We start from the raw sequence: 15,082 nt of genomic DNA, 5'->3' as shown, positions 1-15,082 counted from the left end.
CTGGAAAACTTCCTGTGTTGGCAGTTCCCATGGAAAAAGCTTTCCCTTAAATGAAATTTACACTCTGCATTTCCCATGTTTGCTCCCAGTTTTGCTCTGTGAGGCCAAATAACAATTGAATTCACTTCTACAATGCATCCTCCCAAATTTTGTCTTCCCCAAGCTAAAATCCTTACTGATTCTGGTATGGAATAGCTTCAAATTACCTCATCATCCTGTTACTTGACTCTAGGAAACACTAGCTTTCAGTATCCTTCCTAAAATGCCATGCCCAGATGTGAAAACAGTATTCCTAAAGTGGCCTCATCAGAGGGCATATCATGACACTTCTGCTTTTTTTATGTGTCATGTTTCCTTCATTCACATCATTGGACTGGGATCCTGGCACCCCACTATTTTTTAACTGAATGACCCTAGGCCAGTCACCTTTACTTTTGAGGCCCTAGTTTCCTTATCTGTAAAATGAGTTGAATACTTTCCTTACCTACTTCATGGAATTGTAGGAAAGTGCCAGCAAGATATTTATGTGAAAGTCTTTTTGTGCAGTAGCTGGAAAGAGCTAGTTACAGTAAGGTGTTATTACTCAAAATAATAAAACGATATTTTTGAAAAACATTTTATAATTCAGATTTTTAAATTGCATTTCTCCCCCCTCTCACTGAATCAGGGAGGCACTCTGTAATCCTTTGCCTTTCGTGGTCTGGGAAATGTTCTTGTAACGTGCTTCGGTACTATCTGTACTCAGCTGTATAAAAGGGAAAGGGCCCTTTGTCTTTTATTTCTCCCCACCCACTCCCCAACGCTTTCCCCACCCTCCACTGAATAGCTGCTCAATTAAGTGTTGTTGAATGCTTGCTCACTAGCATCTCCACCAGAGGGCGGATGGGAGCAAGCTAGGACCGGCCATTCTTCCATTTAAAGATTGGTGGCTCCCCCCCAGCTCTCCGCCTAGCTATTGCACCGACTTACTGGGCAAGTGCAGATCTTTGTGGTTTGCAGCAACCTGAGGAGTTTCTATGGTGGAAGTAACACCAGTGCAGCTGTTTACCTGCCTTAATTCAGACCCAGCCCTGGCTCAAAGAAGAAGTACATTTTCTTCTAGTTATCTATGGCCGTATTCTAGACCAATCTCACTGTCTTCATTAATTTATTGAGGCTTAACTGCGCATGTTACTGTATAAACTGTGAGGGAGTATCTTGTCTTTCAGGTGCAGCTGCTATGTCACGGAATGGCTACAAAGTATGAAAATGCCTGTTCCTTTCCTCTGCTCAGATAATGTGTTTCTAAATCTTTAATCATGCCATTTTTAACTGTGCAAATTCTAGAACAGGACACAGGACTGCAGTGGGACAAGGGTGGAAGAGAGTAACCTGCAGTTAAGTTATTTATGAAGCCCACATGTTTGTGATTTTCTTAATTTCTTTTTATCGCCCCCTGAGGCAATTGGGTTTAAGTGACTTGCCCAGGATGACACAGGCTAGGAGGTGTTAAGTGTCTGAGGCCAAATTTGAACTCTGTTTTCCTGACTTTAGGGCTGGTGCTCTATCCACTGCATCACCTACTTGCCCCTTGTGATTTTTTAATAGTAAACAGCTATGGTAGTTGAAGTTTTTGCACTGGAATGCTATATTTCTCTTCCCACTCCCTCGTTTTTATTCTTGATGGTTTTCTATTAATTTTGAACTTTGCTCTTTCAAGTAAGTGGTCTGTGATACAGCTGATTCAGGAACATTTCCTCCCAAAGTAATGAGGTGTTCCCTGTATGTTAAAATGTAATTAATTTCATTTTTGTTGTCTTTTTTTGACATTTCTATTACTCCCCAAATCATCTTGAAGTATTCATATATATAAATATGTGACTTCTATACATTCAACAAACTTTTTGCATTTCTTATTCTTGAAACATTTTCTAACATTTTTTTCCTACCATTGTGCAATGCTCATGCTTGCATTGAAATCAATAAGTATGAAAGTACACGTTAATTTAATTGGGAGGTTCTTTTGGTAGTTTTGTAAGTATGCAAAATGTGGAACACCATGCTCTTAGAAGAACTGAAGTTGAGGATCACTCAAAGGACAATGTAAAAGTCAGTGAGTGGATGTGAGAAGGCTGCAATTTGTTATAAAGAATCGTCCAGGAGAGGCAGGGTAAAGGATGCCATCAGAGAAGTGTAGAAAATGTATGATAAAAAAGTTGAGCTTGTCATAGAGTGACTACAAAATGAAGGTGCTGGAAAATATGGTCCTGAGGTCCCTTCCAGCTGTAGCTTTCTGACAAAAAGGAGTAACAGATGGTCAGCTATTGTGTTTCACTGGAATTTTTACAATGTCAAAAGAACAAAAACCAGTTCTCCGTACATTGAGTGGACTCCTATATCAGAAGGCCACAGATTTACAAAGGATAGGCCAGAATATATGTGCTTTCATTTATAATACTGGACATTGATAAAATCAGAGAGCCATTGGATTATTGGGAGTGGGATTGTGTTCACTTTAAAAAACAACTATATATTGTATTGTTGACTTGGTTTCAGCATGACTCATAGAGCTTTTTGTTTTATTAATTCAGCCAGTGAGCTCTTATCTGATTCAGGACTATTCTTTTCACCACATCCTTCCTGTCCCAAATTCTCCCCTGAAAGGTTCTCTGCGAATTCCATTTTATTAATCGGATCTGGTCATATTATCTGGGTAGAAATCACCAATGACACCCACCTCAGCATCATCTGTAAATTTACTAAACTTATTTCCAGGAAGTTAATGGATGAAGATGCTAGAGATATTTATGCAAGAGAGAAGAGACGGGACATATAAACAAGAAGAGGTCACTCGAATCATAGATTTAGAGCTTGAGGGTACCTTGTTGGTTATCTTGTCCAACTCCCTTGCTTCAAATAGTCAAGAAAAGTGAAACCCAGAGAGGCTATGATTATATATGGGGAGTGTTGGAACTGTGATTTGAATTCAGGTCTTATGACTCCAAATCTTTCACTTTTTTCATTGACTCTAGGATTTCTCCATAGCACATGGAAGAGGACTGATTCATTGCAAGGGAAACCAAGACTTTGTTGAGTGTGAGGTTCTGAACACTTTTTTCTGTCTTGTGGTAGAGAATAATTTGAGATTGGTAAATTGGAGAAAGGTAGGACATCGGGTAAGAAGGTTGATAAAAGAGGAAGAAATCCTAGGAATATATATAGCTAGGAAATATTAAATGTTTGAGGCAGGATTTGAACTCAGGTCTTCCTGACTCAAGGGCTGGTGCTCTACCCACTGTGCCATCTAGCTGCCCCTGCTTTATGTTGCTAGTTGTCGAAGCCAAGAATTTAAAGTTAATAGCCCCAAGTTTGGGCTGACTGTGGATTCTACTTTGGAGATTTGGGAACCCCTCATTTTACTGAGATACCCAGAGAACTTAAGGAACTTATTTAAGGTCACACAGATAGCAAATAGCAGAGTAGGGATTCAAATTCCAAATCCAGCTCTCTTGCTGTATACCTTCTATGTTGGGAGAATGAAGATTGTACATTTCCCCCTCACCTCCTTCCTACTTGGGTTCCTCAATAGTAGTATGGAACACTACAAGTATATTGGTAGCAGTAGAAGTGATTCATGCAACCAGATAAGAACTTTTTGCAGGTGGGATTAGGAAAGATTTCAATGGGGATAGATTGAGGAGTTGGGGGGAGGATGAGCAAAGAACTGGTCCAGCAATGTTGAAAATAGTGAATACTACCTATGAGTATTGATAGTTAATGAAAGTTCTACAAATGTTATGCAAAATAAGTGATAATTATTGTTGAAACAACAGCCTAGAAAATAGATTTAATGGCCTATGGCCTGTTTTGTGGCTTCTGTAAAAGGTGTTAATCTAATCAAAGCTGCTTTTAGTTTTTGCAACTTTCTGTCTGTAGTTCCCCTGTTGAAAGGAGGTAGCTAGTACACCCTCTCTTATTCTATGTATATATCTTGCCCCCCATCCCTATCTTTGCAGATTGTTTAAAGATCACATTTTTCGTATTCTCCCCTCCAGTGCCTCTAACTCAGCCAATACCTCCCGGGGCAGGTCTTGATTGACTTGCTCCCTCAGGTAGCTTCGTATTTCCTGGACCTCCTGTTGCCAGAACTCTTTAGGCAATGAAAATAGCTCAGAGAAGTCCACAGACCCCAAGCCACTCAGATTCAGTGCCCCTTCCTTTGGCACTAGCCCCACTGGTGTTGTTTGGGCACTCTCCTCGCCCTCCAGCCTACGGCAGATCCAGTCCAGCACCCGAGAATTCTCCCCAAAGCCTGGCCATAAGAATCGACCTGCTGCATCCCGCCGGAACCAGTTGACATGGAAGATCCGGGGAAGCTGAACTCCCGGCCTCCCCTCCATGCTCAGCCAGTGCTCCAAATAACGCCCAAAGTTGTAGCCAAAGAAGGGCCGCATGGCAAATGGATCGTGCATAATGATCTTCCCTGGGAAAGTGGAATAGAGTCTTTGCTTGGAAGAGGAAAGGGTTGGGAGAGTTATGTAATAGATAAGATACTGGGATTCCCTCAGTGCATGATGAAGGAGCAGAATGGAGACAGCTTTCTTTTAGGGTCATTGGCTTGATGTGAAGTTAGATAGGGTCAGGGAATAAGAAGAGGCTTAAGGAAGCCTAAGGAATGGTTAGTGATTAGGGTCTGCCTAAAGAATCAAAGCCAGGAAGGGGGGGGGGGATGAATAGTGATGGGCAATGGGATTTACCTTTGTGTTCAGCTGCAGCAGTGGACTCAGAGCGCATGGCACTGCCCACAAAGACACCATGGCGCCAATTGAATGCTTCATATACTAGGGGTACTCCTGGGAAGCCAATTAAGCAGAATTTTAGACAGCCCTTTTCCCACCTTCAACTGATCCCCTCTGCCTATCATGTTCCTTCCAGTGCTCTATGGATCGACTGGGACCCCCATCTTCCTCTTAGTCTCTGAAGTAGGGGAGATGGGAAATCTGAAGAAGGGCTCCTTCCTTCAGTTGAAAGCTCAATTCCTATATAGAAGGAGGGAAAAGGCTCCCAGTGTAGAACTAGATCACTGACCCAGAAGGTAGGTAATTCAAACGTTGAGCCTGCACAGACCATACCTTTGGGTCGTCGTCCTCCAAAGATGATGGCATCTATGGGTACACCTTCAGAGGCCTCCCATGCAGGGTCTATGATGGGGCACTGGCGGGCCGGGGCACAGAATCGTGAGTTGGGATGTGCACAGGGCTCCTTGTCACCTGACACAGAAACAGACACTTTTACTTTGAATCCAACCCTGCAGGTACCTGGCTGTTTGTCCACGACTCTTTGGGTAGTCTTCCTGCAACTCAGGACAGGGTGATGGGTGCTTTCTCCAACTCTGGAGTTAGTCATACCCCAGAAAGAGTGTGTTGAGCTTTCTCCTTTGGTGCTTGGATTTACTGTTTGCATGATAAGGAAATGTGAGAGTACCTAGGATCCATCGAGGATTTGAGGTTTGTGATGTGACAGCTCCCCTTATAAACAAACTACTTGGATTAGAGTAAGCTGGTGTGTCATTAGGAGATTTTTTTGATCTTCTCTTCTCAGACCTGATTGGAGTATAAAAGTCAGTGCTGTGCTTAGCTTGTCGAATATACAATATGCAGATTATTATGCAGACAATATGCAGCACTTAGGCACACCTCAGAAAAATGTGTAGGGACTAAAGGTGGGGAGATGCTCCAATGGAAAACCAGCTAAGTGTAGAAATACTGTTTTTTTTTAACCTGAGAGTTACAGGTCAGATTTCTGGGCTAGGAGACACCTGATTAACATTATCTCCTCTGATTCTGACTGCTCATCCAGGGAGCAGGTGACCTGCCATTCTACCCTCTTTCATCCTCTCCTCTGTCAGTACCCTGTGATAGAATATATATTTGGCAACTGGCATTTGCCACAAGACTTCTTAGTTATATTGCTAGATCCAAATATGATGAAAGGTTTGGGAAACTGACCTATAGGGAAAGATTTAATTTTCTGGGTTTCCTCTACTGAATGGGAAGGATTGGGAGTGTGGTATGGAACTTAATGATGGTCTTTAAGAAGATGAAGGGTGATTACATAGAGGAGGGTGGCTGTGATAATGGACCCTTAAAGTATGAATACAGTCTGTAGAAACCACAAAGAGACCACCCTTTCATTATGTTCCTCTCTGCTCTGACCCCCACAAGAGTTGGTACTTATTAACTTCAGAGAGACAGAAACAGTTGAGGGAGGAGGCAGAAGAAGGACCCAAAGATGATAAAAGGATTGCAAAACTAGTTTATGGGGTAATACTGAGATTACTTAGCCTGAGGAAAAAGGTGAGGGGAGGTAGAGTAAGCTTAATAACAGTATTTATACAATGAAGCATGGTGCCAGGGTTAGGCTGCAGAAAGGAAGGACTGAGCACTAAGTAAGATGAATATTCCTTTCTTCCACAAGGAGACTTCAAGGAATAAGAAAAAAAAAGTTCTTGCTGGGTTGTAAGCACTGTTGGGGAGGGTCAGAATCTAGGTGTTTTAGAGGAAAAGGCTTTTGTGATACTGCGTTTTGGAGGAGGTTGGAATTCCAGGGATCTAGTGGGGGCAGGTAAGTGGTGCAGTGGAGTGCCCAGACCTGGAATCAGGAAAAGTATCTGTGTGACCCTGGGCAAGTCACTTAACCTTGTTTGCCTTATTTCCTCATCTGTAAAATGAGCTGTAGGAAGAAATGGCCAACCACTTCAGTATCTTTGCCAAGAAAAGATGGGATCACAGAATCAAGTAAGACCGAAATAACTAAAGAATGAACAACAAAGTAGAGTCTGAGGCAGGGGAAACATTTCCCTCCATTCACCATACTCTGAACCTTTGCCGTTTAACTGGGTCCTCTTTACTTACCAGGTTTCCAGGTCTTGCCCAACCAGGAAGTGACAGTGACCCCAGGGGGGAGGTTCTGATCAATGCCTTCCCAGTATACGCCACCATCACTAGTCTCTGCTACGTTGGTGAAGAGGGTATTGCTTTGGATTGTGGCCATAGCATTGGGATTTGTCATTGCCGATGTTCCAGGTGCCACACCAAAAAAGCCGTTTTCAGGGTTGATAGCTCGAAGGCGGCCTGAGGGAGAAGGGAGTCAGGAGAGTAGGTAGGAGAGTGGGAAGAGAAAAGGTGGAAGATGAGGCAAGACAAGTAGCTTCAGAACTCTATACCCTGCTGCCCTTCTTGGCCCAAAGCCAATGGTAACTGCAGGAGAAATGGCTCCTGAACAAAGAACAATTGCTCCTGGGCAACGCTGGGCACCTTGCTGTATGTAGGGCAGGGGTGATCCCTACCAGGATAGGAGGGAGGGCTGTTCTAGTTCTACAACAGCCAAGGAATGGCTAACTGGATGAATAGGAAAGAAAGCCTGTGTGTGTGTGTGTGCGTGATTGTGTATCTGTGTGAGTGTGTGTGTATGTGTGAGTGTGTGTATATCTGTGTGTGTGTTTGTGTATCTGTGTGAGTGTGTGTGTGAGAGAGAGAGAGTGTGTGTGTGTGTGTGTGTATGTGTGTGTAAGGTTCCTCACCATCACTGTCAAACTTCATCCAGGCAATGTCATCACCTACACATTCCACTTTCCAACCAGGCAGAGTAGGCCGCATCATAGCAAGATTAGTCTTGCCACAGGCGCTGGGGAAAGCAGCTGATATGTAGCGTTTCTTCCCAGCGGGGTTGGTGATACCCAGGATCTGAAGGAGAACAGGGGAAATATTCATATGCACACTGCTAACGTTATGGAAGTTCTGCAGAAGCAAGAAAGGGCTCTGTGTGTAGCAGTCTGTAGAACTAGAAGTGGTCCCTTATGAGTTAAAAGGGAAGAAGAGGGTCTGTTGATTAAATAGCTGCCCCTCCCTGCCACCTGGATTCTGGACAGGCAGGGAAACCTGGTCTGGGGACAGCCAAGAGCCCAGGGATCCTCCAACAAAGCAGTGTGAGCAATGGGAAGAGGGGTGGGGTAGCTTTAGTTGGGATGGGATGGGTACTTTTTTTGCCCACCCTCAGCAGCCAGTCCTCCTTGTCCCTGGGCCCTCCCTCACCAGCATGTGCTCAGCCAGCCAGCCCTCATCTCTGGCCAGGCGAGAAGCGATGCGAAGGGCGAAGCACTTCTTGCCCAGCAGGGAATTGCCGCCATAGCCACTGCCGAAAGAGATGATCTCCCGCTTGTCAGGTACATGGCCAATCAGGGTTTTCTCAGGGTTGCACGGCCACTGGTTCACCAGCTCCCCTGAGGACAATTGTTTATGGAGGCATTTGGCAAGGACATACAACTTCAAGGGGTTTGGGGAGAGGTCTTCCTTGAGGGGCATTCTCTCTTGGGCAGAGGAGGGAAGCTTAAGGGGGAGGTTCTCAAGAGGGTGGGCATTTGGGGACAATTTCAATTTCTTCTTTCAGTAGATAGTGTCTTAGGGTCTTCTTTCAGGATGGGAGTTGGGGTCAATTCTAGGGCTTGATTCTCACCTTCCAGGGGCAAAGGTCGGCCCACCGAGTGCAGACATTTGACAAACTCCTTATCCCCTAGGGCCTGAAGCACAGGCTTCCCAAGTCGGGTCATGATTCGCATGCTGGCTACCACATAGGGGGAATCAGTCAGTTGAATACCCACACGAGATAGGGGGGACCCCACGGGGCCCATGCTGAATGGAAGTACATACATAGTGCGGCCTGAGGAAGAAAAGCCAGGTCAGAAATCCTCTCTTCAACCTTTCCCATCTCCTGATTCATGTCTATGTCCCTTGCCCAGAGTTACCCCGCATGCAGCCAGGAAACCTCTCATCTAGAGCTTTCTGAAACTGGGCTGGTGACATCCAATTGCCCAGCTGTCCATGGACTCCATCAGCTGGGATGGGCACTGTGTCCTTCTGAGACTCTGTCACAATCACCGTCTTGCTTTCTACTCGGGCCACATCCTTGGGATCAGTTCGAGCCAGCCAACTGAGAAGGGGGTACCAGGAAAACAGTGGTCACTCAAGCCTGAGAATGCATCCCTTTCCTCTTCCTCCCATTTACTCAGGGTCTACAGTGTATGTCACAGACCCTGTTTTTCCTCTTCCCATAGGATTTTAATCACTCAGACCAGAGGTCCTCAGCCTTTTTTCTGTGTGCTAGACTCCTCTGGCAATCTGGTGAAGCCTATGGACCCATTCTCAATCTAATCTTTTTAAATGTATAAGATATACAGAATTACAAAAGAAACTTCTCCAACCAAGTTCTCAAAGCCCCTGAAATCTATCAGATTTATCCAAATCTGACTCCAAATTAAGGTTAGACTATGTTCCCAGGACTGACTGCTTTTATCCTAAGCAAAAAGTATGCAGGTTTGGTAATCTAAAATTCAAAGATGTTGATCTCCATCTTCTCCATTTCAACATAAAAAATGAAGATATTCTTCCAGCCCATGATAGTTTTCCTTCCAGGATTCCTCCCCTGTTATTCTCATTGGGTTGGTTCAGCTAAGACAGACCTGTATAAGTCCTTGGCTTGTCTCAGCACCTCAGATGTTTAGCCTCTGGGTCTATCCCTTACCAGCACTCACCAGTTGTCATACTTGGAGAGCTTTCGAACAAGGCCTTCACGTTCCAGCAGGGCCAGTATGGAATCATTCTCTGTCTCACTGCCATCGCAGATGTGGATGCCTTCTGGTTGGCACAGACGGGCACTTCGTTCCACAAAGTCCCTCACCTTAGCTGGAAGCTGACCCAAATCTCCACTGGTTATCCGAAATGCATGGTTGCCACGGCTTGGAGCATAGCCCCAGGGGCACAATCCATGCCAACCCAGCCTAGGAGAGAAGGAAAGGAGAGTGATGGCCACGGTGGACATTTGGTAGGAGATGGGGGGCAGGAACAAGCACATGAGAGTGCATTATATGAAAGAACACTGGGAAATGAATGTGGACCACTCATAGCATTTACACTCTTTCTGTTATTATTTGCTTGCATGTTTGTTTTTCTTCCCACGTTATTTTTAGCTTCTTTCTAAATCTGATTTTTCTTGTGTAGCAAGACAACTATATAAATATGTATACATATATTGTATTTAACATATACTTTAACATAGTTAACATGAATGGGACTACCTGCCATTTAGGGGAAGGTGTGAAGGGAAGCAGGGGGAAAGTTGGAACAGAAGTTTTTGCAAGGCTCAGTGTTGAAAAACTACCCATGCATATGTTTTGTCAATAAAAAAGCTATAATAAAAAATTAAAAATTAAAAAGTCAGAAGCTAGAATAGAAAATTAAAAAGTGAAACAAGTTTTGAAATAATAAAAGAGCATTGTTCTGAGAAAAGAAATGAGAGTGCACTGTAGCTTATCTGTACACGTTAGACTGCCAATAATGTATTTGTGATACCCAGAGGATGATTTGGAATGAGGGTAGGCTGTATGGGAGCTGTGTGCTACATGTAATGAAAGTAGCCCTGGATTTTCACCTTCATCATAAAGCAAAAGACTAGGTTTGAGTTTTTATTCTGCTCCTGAGTTTGTGGTAATGTGATTTTGAACCTTTAGCTATAAAATAGAGATGCTACTTGAACCACCTATCGGTAAGATTGTTGTAAGAATCAAATCTGATGAGAGAAAATGTGTCATAATGGACAGCCACTGGAGTCAGGAAGACCTTTGAAACATTGGTCATGTGACTCTGAGCAAGTCTTTAATCTCTCCTTGCCCAGGTAACTCTCAGACTGTAAGTTGGAGAGTAGCTGCCCATCCATACTGATTAAGAAAAGTTCCTACAAAGTTTTACAAACATGAATGTTGAAAATTATCTTTATGTGTATTTGAAAAAACAAAATACTATTAAAAATGCAAAAAACCCCACCAAATTGACCAGGGTTCATTGGTGCTGAATATTCTTTTTTGCATAATTAAGAATGATTCCTTGAAGCAGTAAGCTTTAGTCCTATAACACTCCCCAAATGTTAAATCTATATAAACTGCTTCAGGACTTTTAAGGTAATAAGTTTAAAATGTTGAAATAAGCTGGATGAGATTTAAATTTTATTTTCTAATTTAAAAGAAAAGATAGAGAAGACCTTTTTTTCCCTACTGTTTTGTTAATTTTTACTTTGAATTCAATTTTTTCCGTAGTGCTTTCATTTTTGATAATGATTTGTAAAAATTATGAGTTATTAAGAGTCTGTGTGCCTCTACCTTTGTTTTAAAATAGTAGATTTTTTAAAAAGTTTCTTAACCCGGTAAAATTACAAGTTCTCTCCCCCCCCACATCAAAAAAATTAAATAACATGATTCATAAAAGTATTGTGAAACATCTGAAATACTATGTAAATCTATTCTTACTACCATATTGTGTGCTCCTTGAGATCAGGGGACTGGTATATTGTTTCATCTTCATATCCCCAACATGTAACAAATCCATTTTTAATGGAATTAGAAACATATAGAGATAATCAATCTGGATAATAAGGAAGTTATGTGCAAATATCATGTGAAAATAGTCATGTGATTATCTGAGTATATTTGCTGTTGGGGACCTTTGGTTGTATGAGAATATTTAAGAGCATGTCCCCTTCTTTCCAATCACTAAGTTAAATAGACCCTCATTACTTCTTGTCTAAGAGCCTTCTCACAGGTCTCTCTAACTCCAGTTTCTCTCCTCTTTGATTCCAGTCCATATTACAACTAGCTGCCAAAACATTATTCCTAAGACATAGGTCTGACCACATCATTCCTCTCCCTATTCAGAAATCTCTAGAACTTCCCTCTTGGCTTAGGTCTGGACCTGGGCCTGGACTTCCAATTTCACTGGTACAGAGAATCCCTGTAAAGAATTCTTTTTACCCATGAAGGGCTGCACCTTCTCTGAAATTTATATATAGTCCCAGAGATGAGACAATGAGAGGGTTAAGTGACTATCCCAGAGCCACACAGCCAGTTTTTGTCTTCCTGGCACTTAAGCTGGAGCCACAGCCAACATTAGAAAAAAACAAACTCTTTAAATTGGCATTATTACCGTCCCCATAAGGTTCCAACCTATGATTCTAGCTTTATTTCACATCATTCTCCATGTTGAAGCCACAGGGGATTACTAGCTGTTATGTGCAATTGACTGGCCATCTCCAGACATTTCCACACTTCCCCTTGGATTTGCCCAAATAGTCCTACATACTGGGAATATACAGCTTACTTGTCTCTACCTTTTAGGGTCCTTCTCTTCCTTCTCAATGTCTCCAGATGAAAAGGAATCTCTTTTTCCTCACTTTTTCCTGGATCACTTTTTCTTAATCTTCTTTCCCCATTACACTTTACCTCATATTTATCTATTCCTTATCATCACAGCACACTGAGGGAGGAGACTGTAACTTTTATCTTTATATTTCATAGTACATATAAAAGTGCCTTGAATGTAATCGTGTGTGTTTAATATGTATTTGTTGAAAAAATGAGTCATATCTGGTCCGTGATATATAAATGTCAACTATTTTTATTATTTTTTATTATTACTATTATTATTAGCACAATCATAGAATATCAGAAGTTTAAGGATCACTTAATCTAACTTTTTTTACTTTAAAATGAAGACAATGAGGCCAGAAATTGATGGGGGTCACATAACTATTTTAGTGTCAGATTTGGAGTCCTTTATAAATGTCTCATTTTATCTTCATAGTTTGGGAGATAAGTACTTTTATTATCCCCATTTTATAAATGAGGAAACTGAATCAGACAGAAGTTAAGTGAATTACCTAGGCTCACACAGCTACCTTCTGAGGCTGAATTTAAATTTAGATGATTCAGTGGATAAAGTGCAAGGCCTGAAGTCAGAAAAATCTGAATTCATATCCAATCTCAGATACTTCCTAGCTGTGTGACCCTGGGTATATCACTAAATCCTGTTTGCCTCAGTTTCCTCACCAGGAAAATGAGCCAGAGAAGGAAATGGCAAACCACTCAGTACTTTTGCCAAAAAAATCCTAAATGGGGGCAGGATGAGTTGGATACACCTGAAATAGCAACAATATTTCCTGATTCCAAATCCAGCACTTTATCCACTACCTCACCTAACTGCTTTTCAGCATCTCATTAGGCCAGGCTGCTTGACATGTCACTAGCCAGAATGGTATTTAAGATTCCATTCTTATATTGGTAATTACCTAACATTAATGAATTTGTTTCTTTCTAAATATTATATATATTTTTCATGTTATATTTATTCTGCTTTCAAAGCTAAATTGTAACTTCTGCTAGTAGAGATAGAATTCTCAGTTCCTGTAGAATAGTATTTCTAGAATGGCACTCAGAAACTCAATAAACTACTTCTGACAAGCTGGGGGCTTCTGAAAGCTGTTTTTACAACAGGAAGATGATATTGGCCATTCCAGTCACTGCTACTAGCTTTAACAAAGGGGAAAGAAATTCTGCCATCTGGCAGACCTGAACTATTTACAAGGAGGACTGGGGGGAGAGGGTGTCTCAGCCCTATGTTGACAGACACCACCTCTTTTGCCCTGACCCTGTCCTTCCATATTCTGAGGGATTGGGGGGGAGGGAAAAAGGGGTGGCTTTGATTGGTCTGACCCAGGGAGGGGCAACTAAGAGAGAGCAAAGACCAAGAGAATGGAGCTATGACCCAGACCTAGAAAGGAGTCACCTAGCAGAACTTCCAAACACACATAACTGGCTTATATGAATCCACTTCCTCCCCCTTATCTGTCTGGAAGAGGGACCCTTTTACAGGGCTTCTGCAAATGACACCTGGAATGACCATTTGGAGACAACTAACAAACAGATTCTAGGAAAGCATCTGGCTTCCTGGTCCCCCTCCCCCTCCTCTCTGAAAAGGGTTTCAGAGGTAAGAGCAGGTTGGGGTGAGGAGGTAGGTTGGCCAGTGCTGCCAAAACTGCATCAAACCTAGAGAAACACAGTAATAAAGTAAGGAGACTCTAGGCTTCTGCTACCTTCTTTGAAAGGCGTCTTTTTTTTTTTTTTTTTCTGGATAGAAGTCTGGGAGGTAGCCTAAATACTGCTAATATCAATTGAATTAAAAACTTTCTTGTGGGTTGTGGCTTTATCTTAGAAAGTTTATGATGAAGCTCCCCTACTCTTCCCCCCCCCCCCAAACTTCCTTAAGAGGATTCTTTTCTCTTTACTCACAGGCGCTGGCTGAGGCAGTGTGTGAAGAGAGAAGGGACTAGGATAGGTCTTCCTGGGATAGGGACCAGGGACAGGCTAGTAGAGAGTAGGGTGTTGGCATCTGGGTCGAGGGAGACAGGGTGGATGAACAAGAGAGATTTACTTGGGCTAAGGGGAGGAAGCAGGCCCTAGAAATGCAACGGTCTTTGTTCCCCTCCCCCGCGTCACCCTTGCTTTCCGTGCCCTACTCCCAGAGGTCCCTACGTTGTGCCGGGCTCCTTGCCAGGCTCCGTTCCCAGGGAATCCGGAGAAATAGATGTTTACCTCCTACTTCCTTCAAAGGAGCCCTGCTCCTCACCTCCACATGGATTCTTTCTTACTACCTTCCTCTTTCACCCCCCAGAGCTCCCACTATTGGTCCTTCTCCCTTGCTGTCCCTCATAACTTGCCTCATAACTTCCAAGCTTATAAAAGAATTAAACCCAAGTAGGCGAGAAGAGCAGAGGCAAACACGTGAAGAGCGTGGGGAGAAAGGGAAGGAAGTTAGAACAGTCCGCGCTCCCCGAGAGGGAAGAAAAAGCCAGCATGTCAGGCAGGACAAGGAGGAGAAAGGAAGTTCATTGAATGGGACGCGGTGATCAGCAAGAAGGTAGACTGACCAAAGGGTAGAAAGAGGAGAGACAAGTTGGTTCGGGGACCCCAGAGACACGGATGCACAAATAGTTCGGGATAAAGGATGGGGGAGCTGAAGGCGCAGTGAGATGCCCGGGAGACAAAATGGGGGTGGGAGAGTGGCAGGGCACAGGCTCAAGTCCCAGTGCAGCCGCAGGGAAGAAGAGGGGGAAGAGGTAAACTGGGGAGAGGGAGGTGGCGGCCCCTGGTTAAGTTTCACTCACCGCAGACAGGGGCGATACAGAGAGGCCATGGGACCTGACCGGAGCCCGCGCAGAACAC

At 43.2% G+C, this 15,082-nt stretch overlaps 1 protein-coding gene across 1 annotated transcript; it reads right to left on the bottom strand.

Annotated features, from left to right (window-relative positions):
* Positions 1 to 2,573: 2,573 nt before the first annotated feature.
* PCK2 (phosphoenolpyruvate carboxykinase 2, mitochondrial) lies at positions 2,574 to 15,053 on the bottom strand. Its single transcript, XM_003755849.4, has 10 exons — positions 15,025 to 15,053; positions 9,569 to 9,814; positions 8,783 to 8,967; positions 8,494 to 8,697; positions 8,073 to 8,260; positions 7,562 to 7,724; positions 6,894 to 7,112; positions 5,112 to 5,249; positions 4,737 to 4,832; positions 2,574 to 4,462 (listed from the first exon to the last, which is right to left on the bottom strand). The coding sequence occupies exons 1-10, from the start codon at positions 15,051 to 15,053 to the stop codon at positions 4,008 to 4,010; spliced, it is 1,923 nt and encodes a 640-aa protein (XP_003755897.1). The 3' UTR covers positions 2,574 to 4,007.
* Between the last annotated feature and the right edge of the window lie 29 nt (positions 15,054 to 15,082).

The sequence above is a fragment of the Sarcophilus harrisii genome, chromosome 2, assembly GCF_902635505.1.
Source record: "Sarcophilus harrisii chromosome 2, mSarHar1.11, whole genome shotgun sequence".
Classification (NCBI taxonomy): domain Eukaryota; kingdom Metazoa; phylum Chordata; class Mammalia; order Dasyuromorphia; family Dasyuridae; genus Sarcophilus; species Sarcophilus harrisii.
Note: the sequence above shows the minus strand (reverse complement) of the source record. Positions and strands in the feature narration are given on the sequence as shown.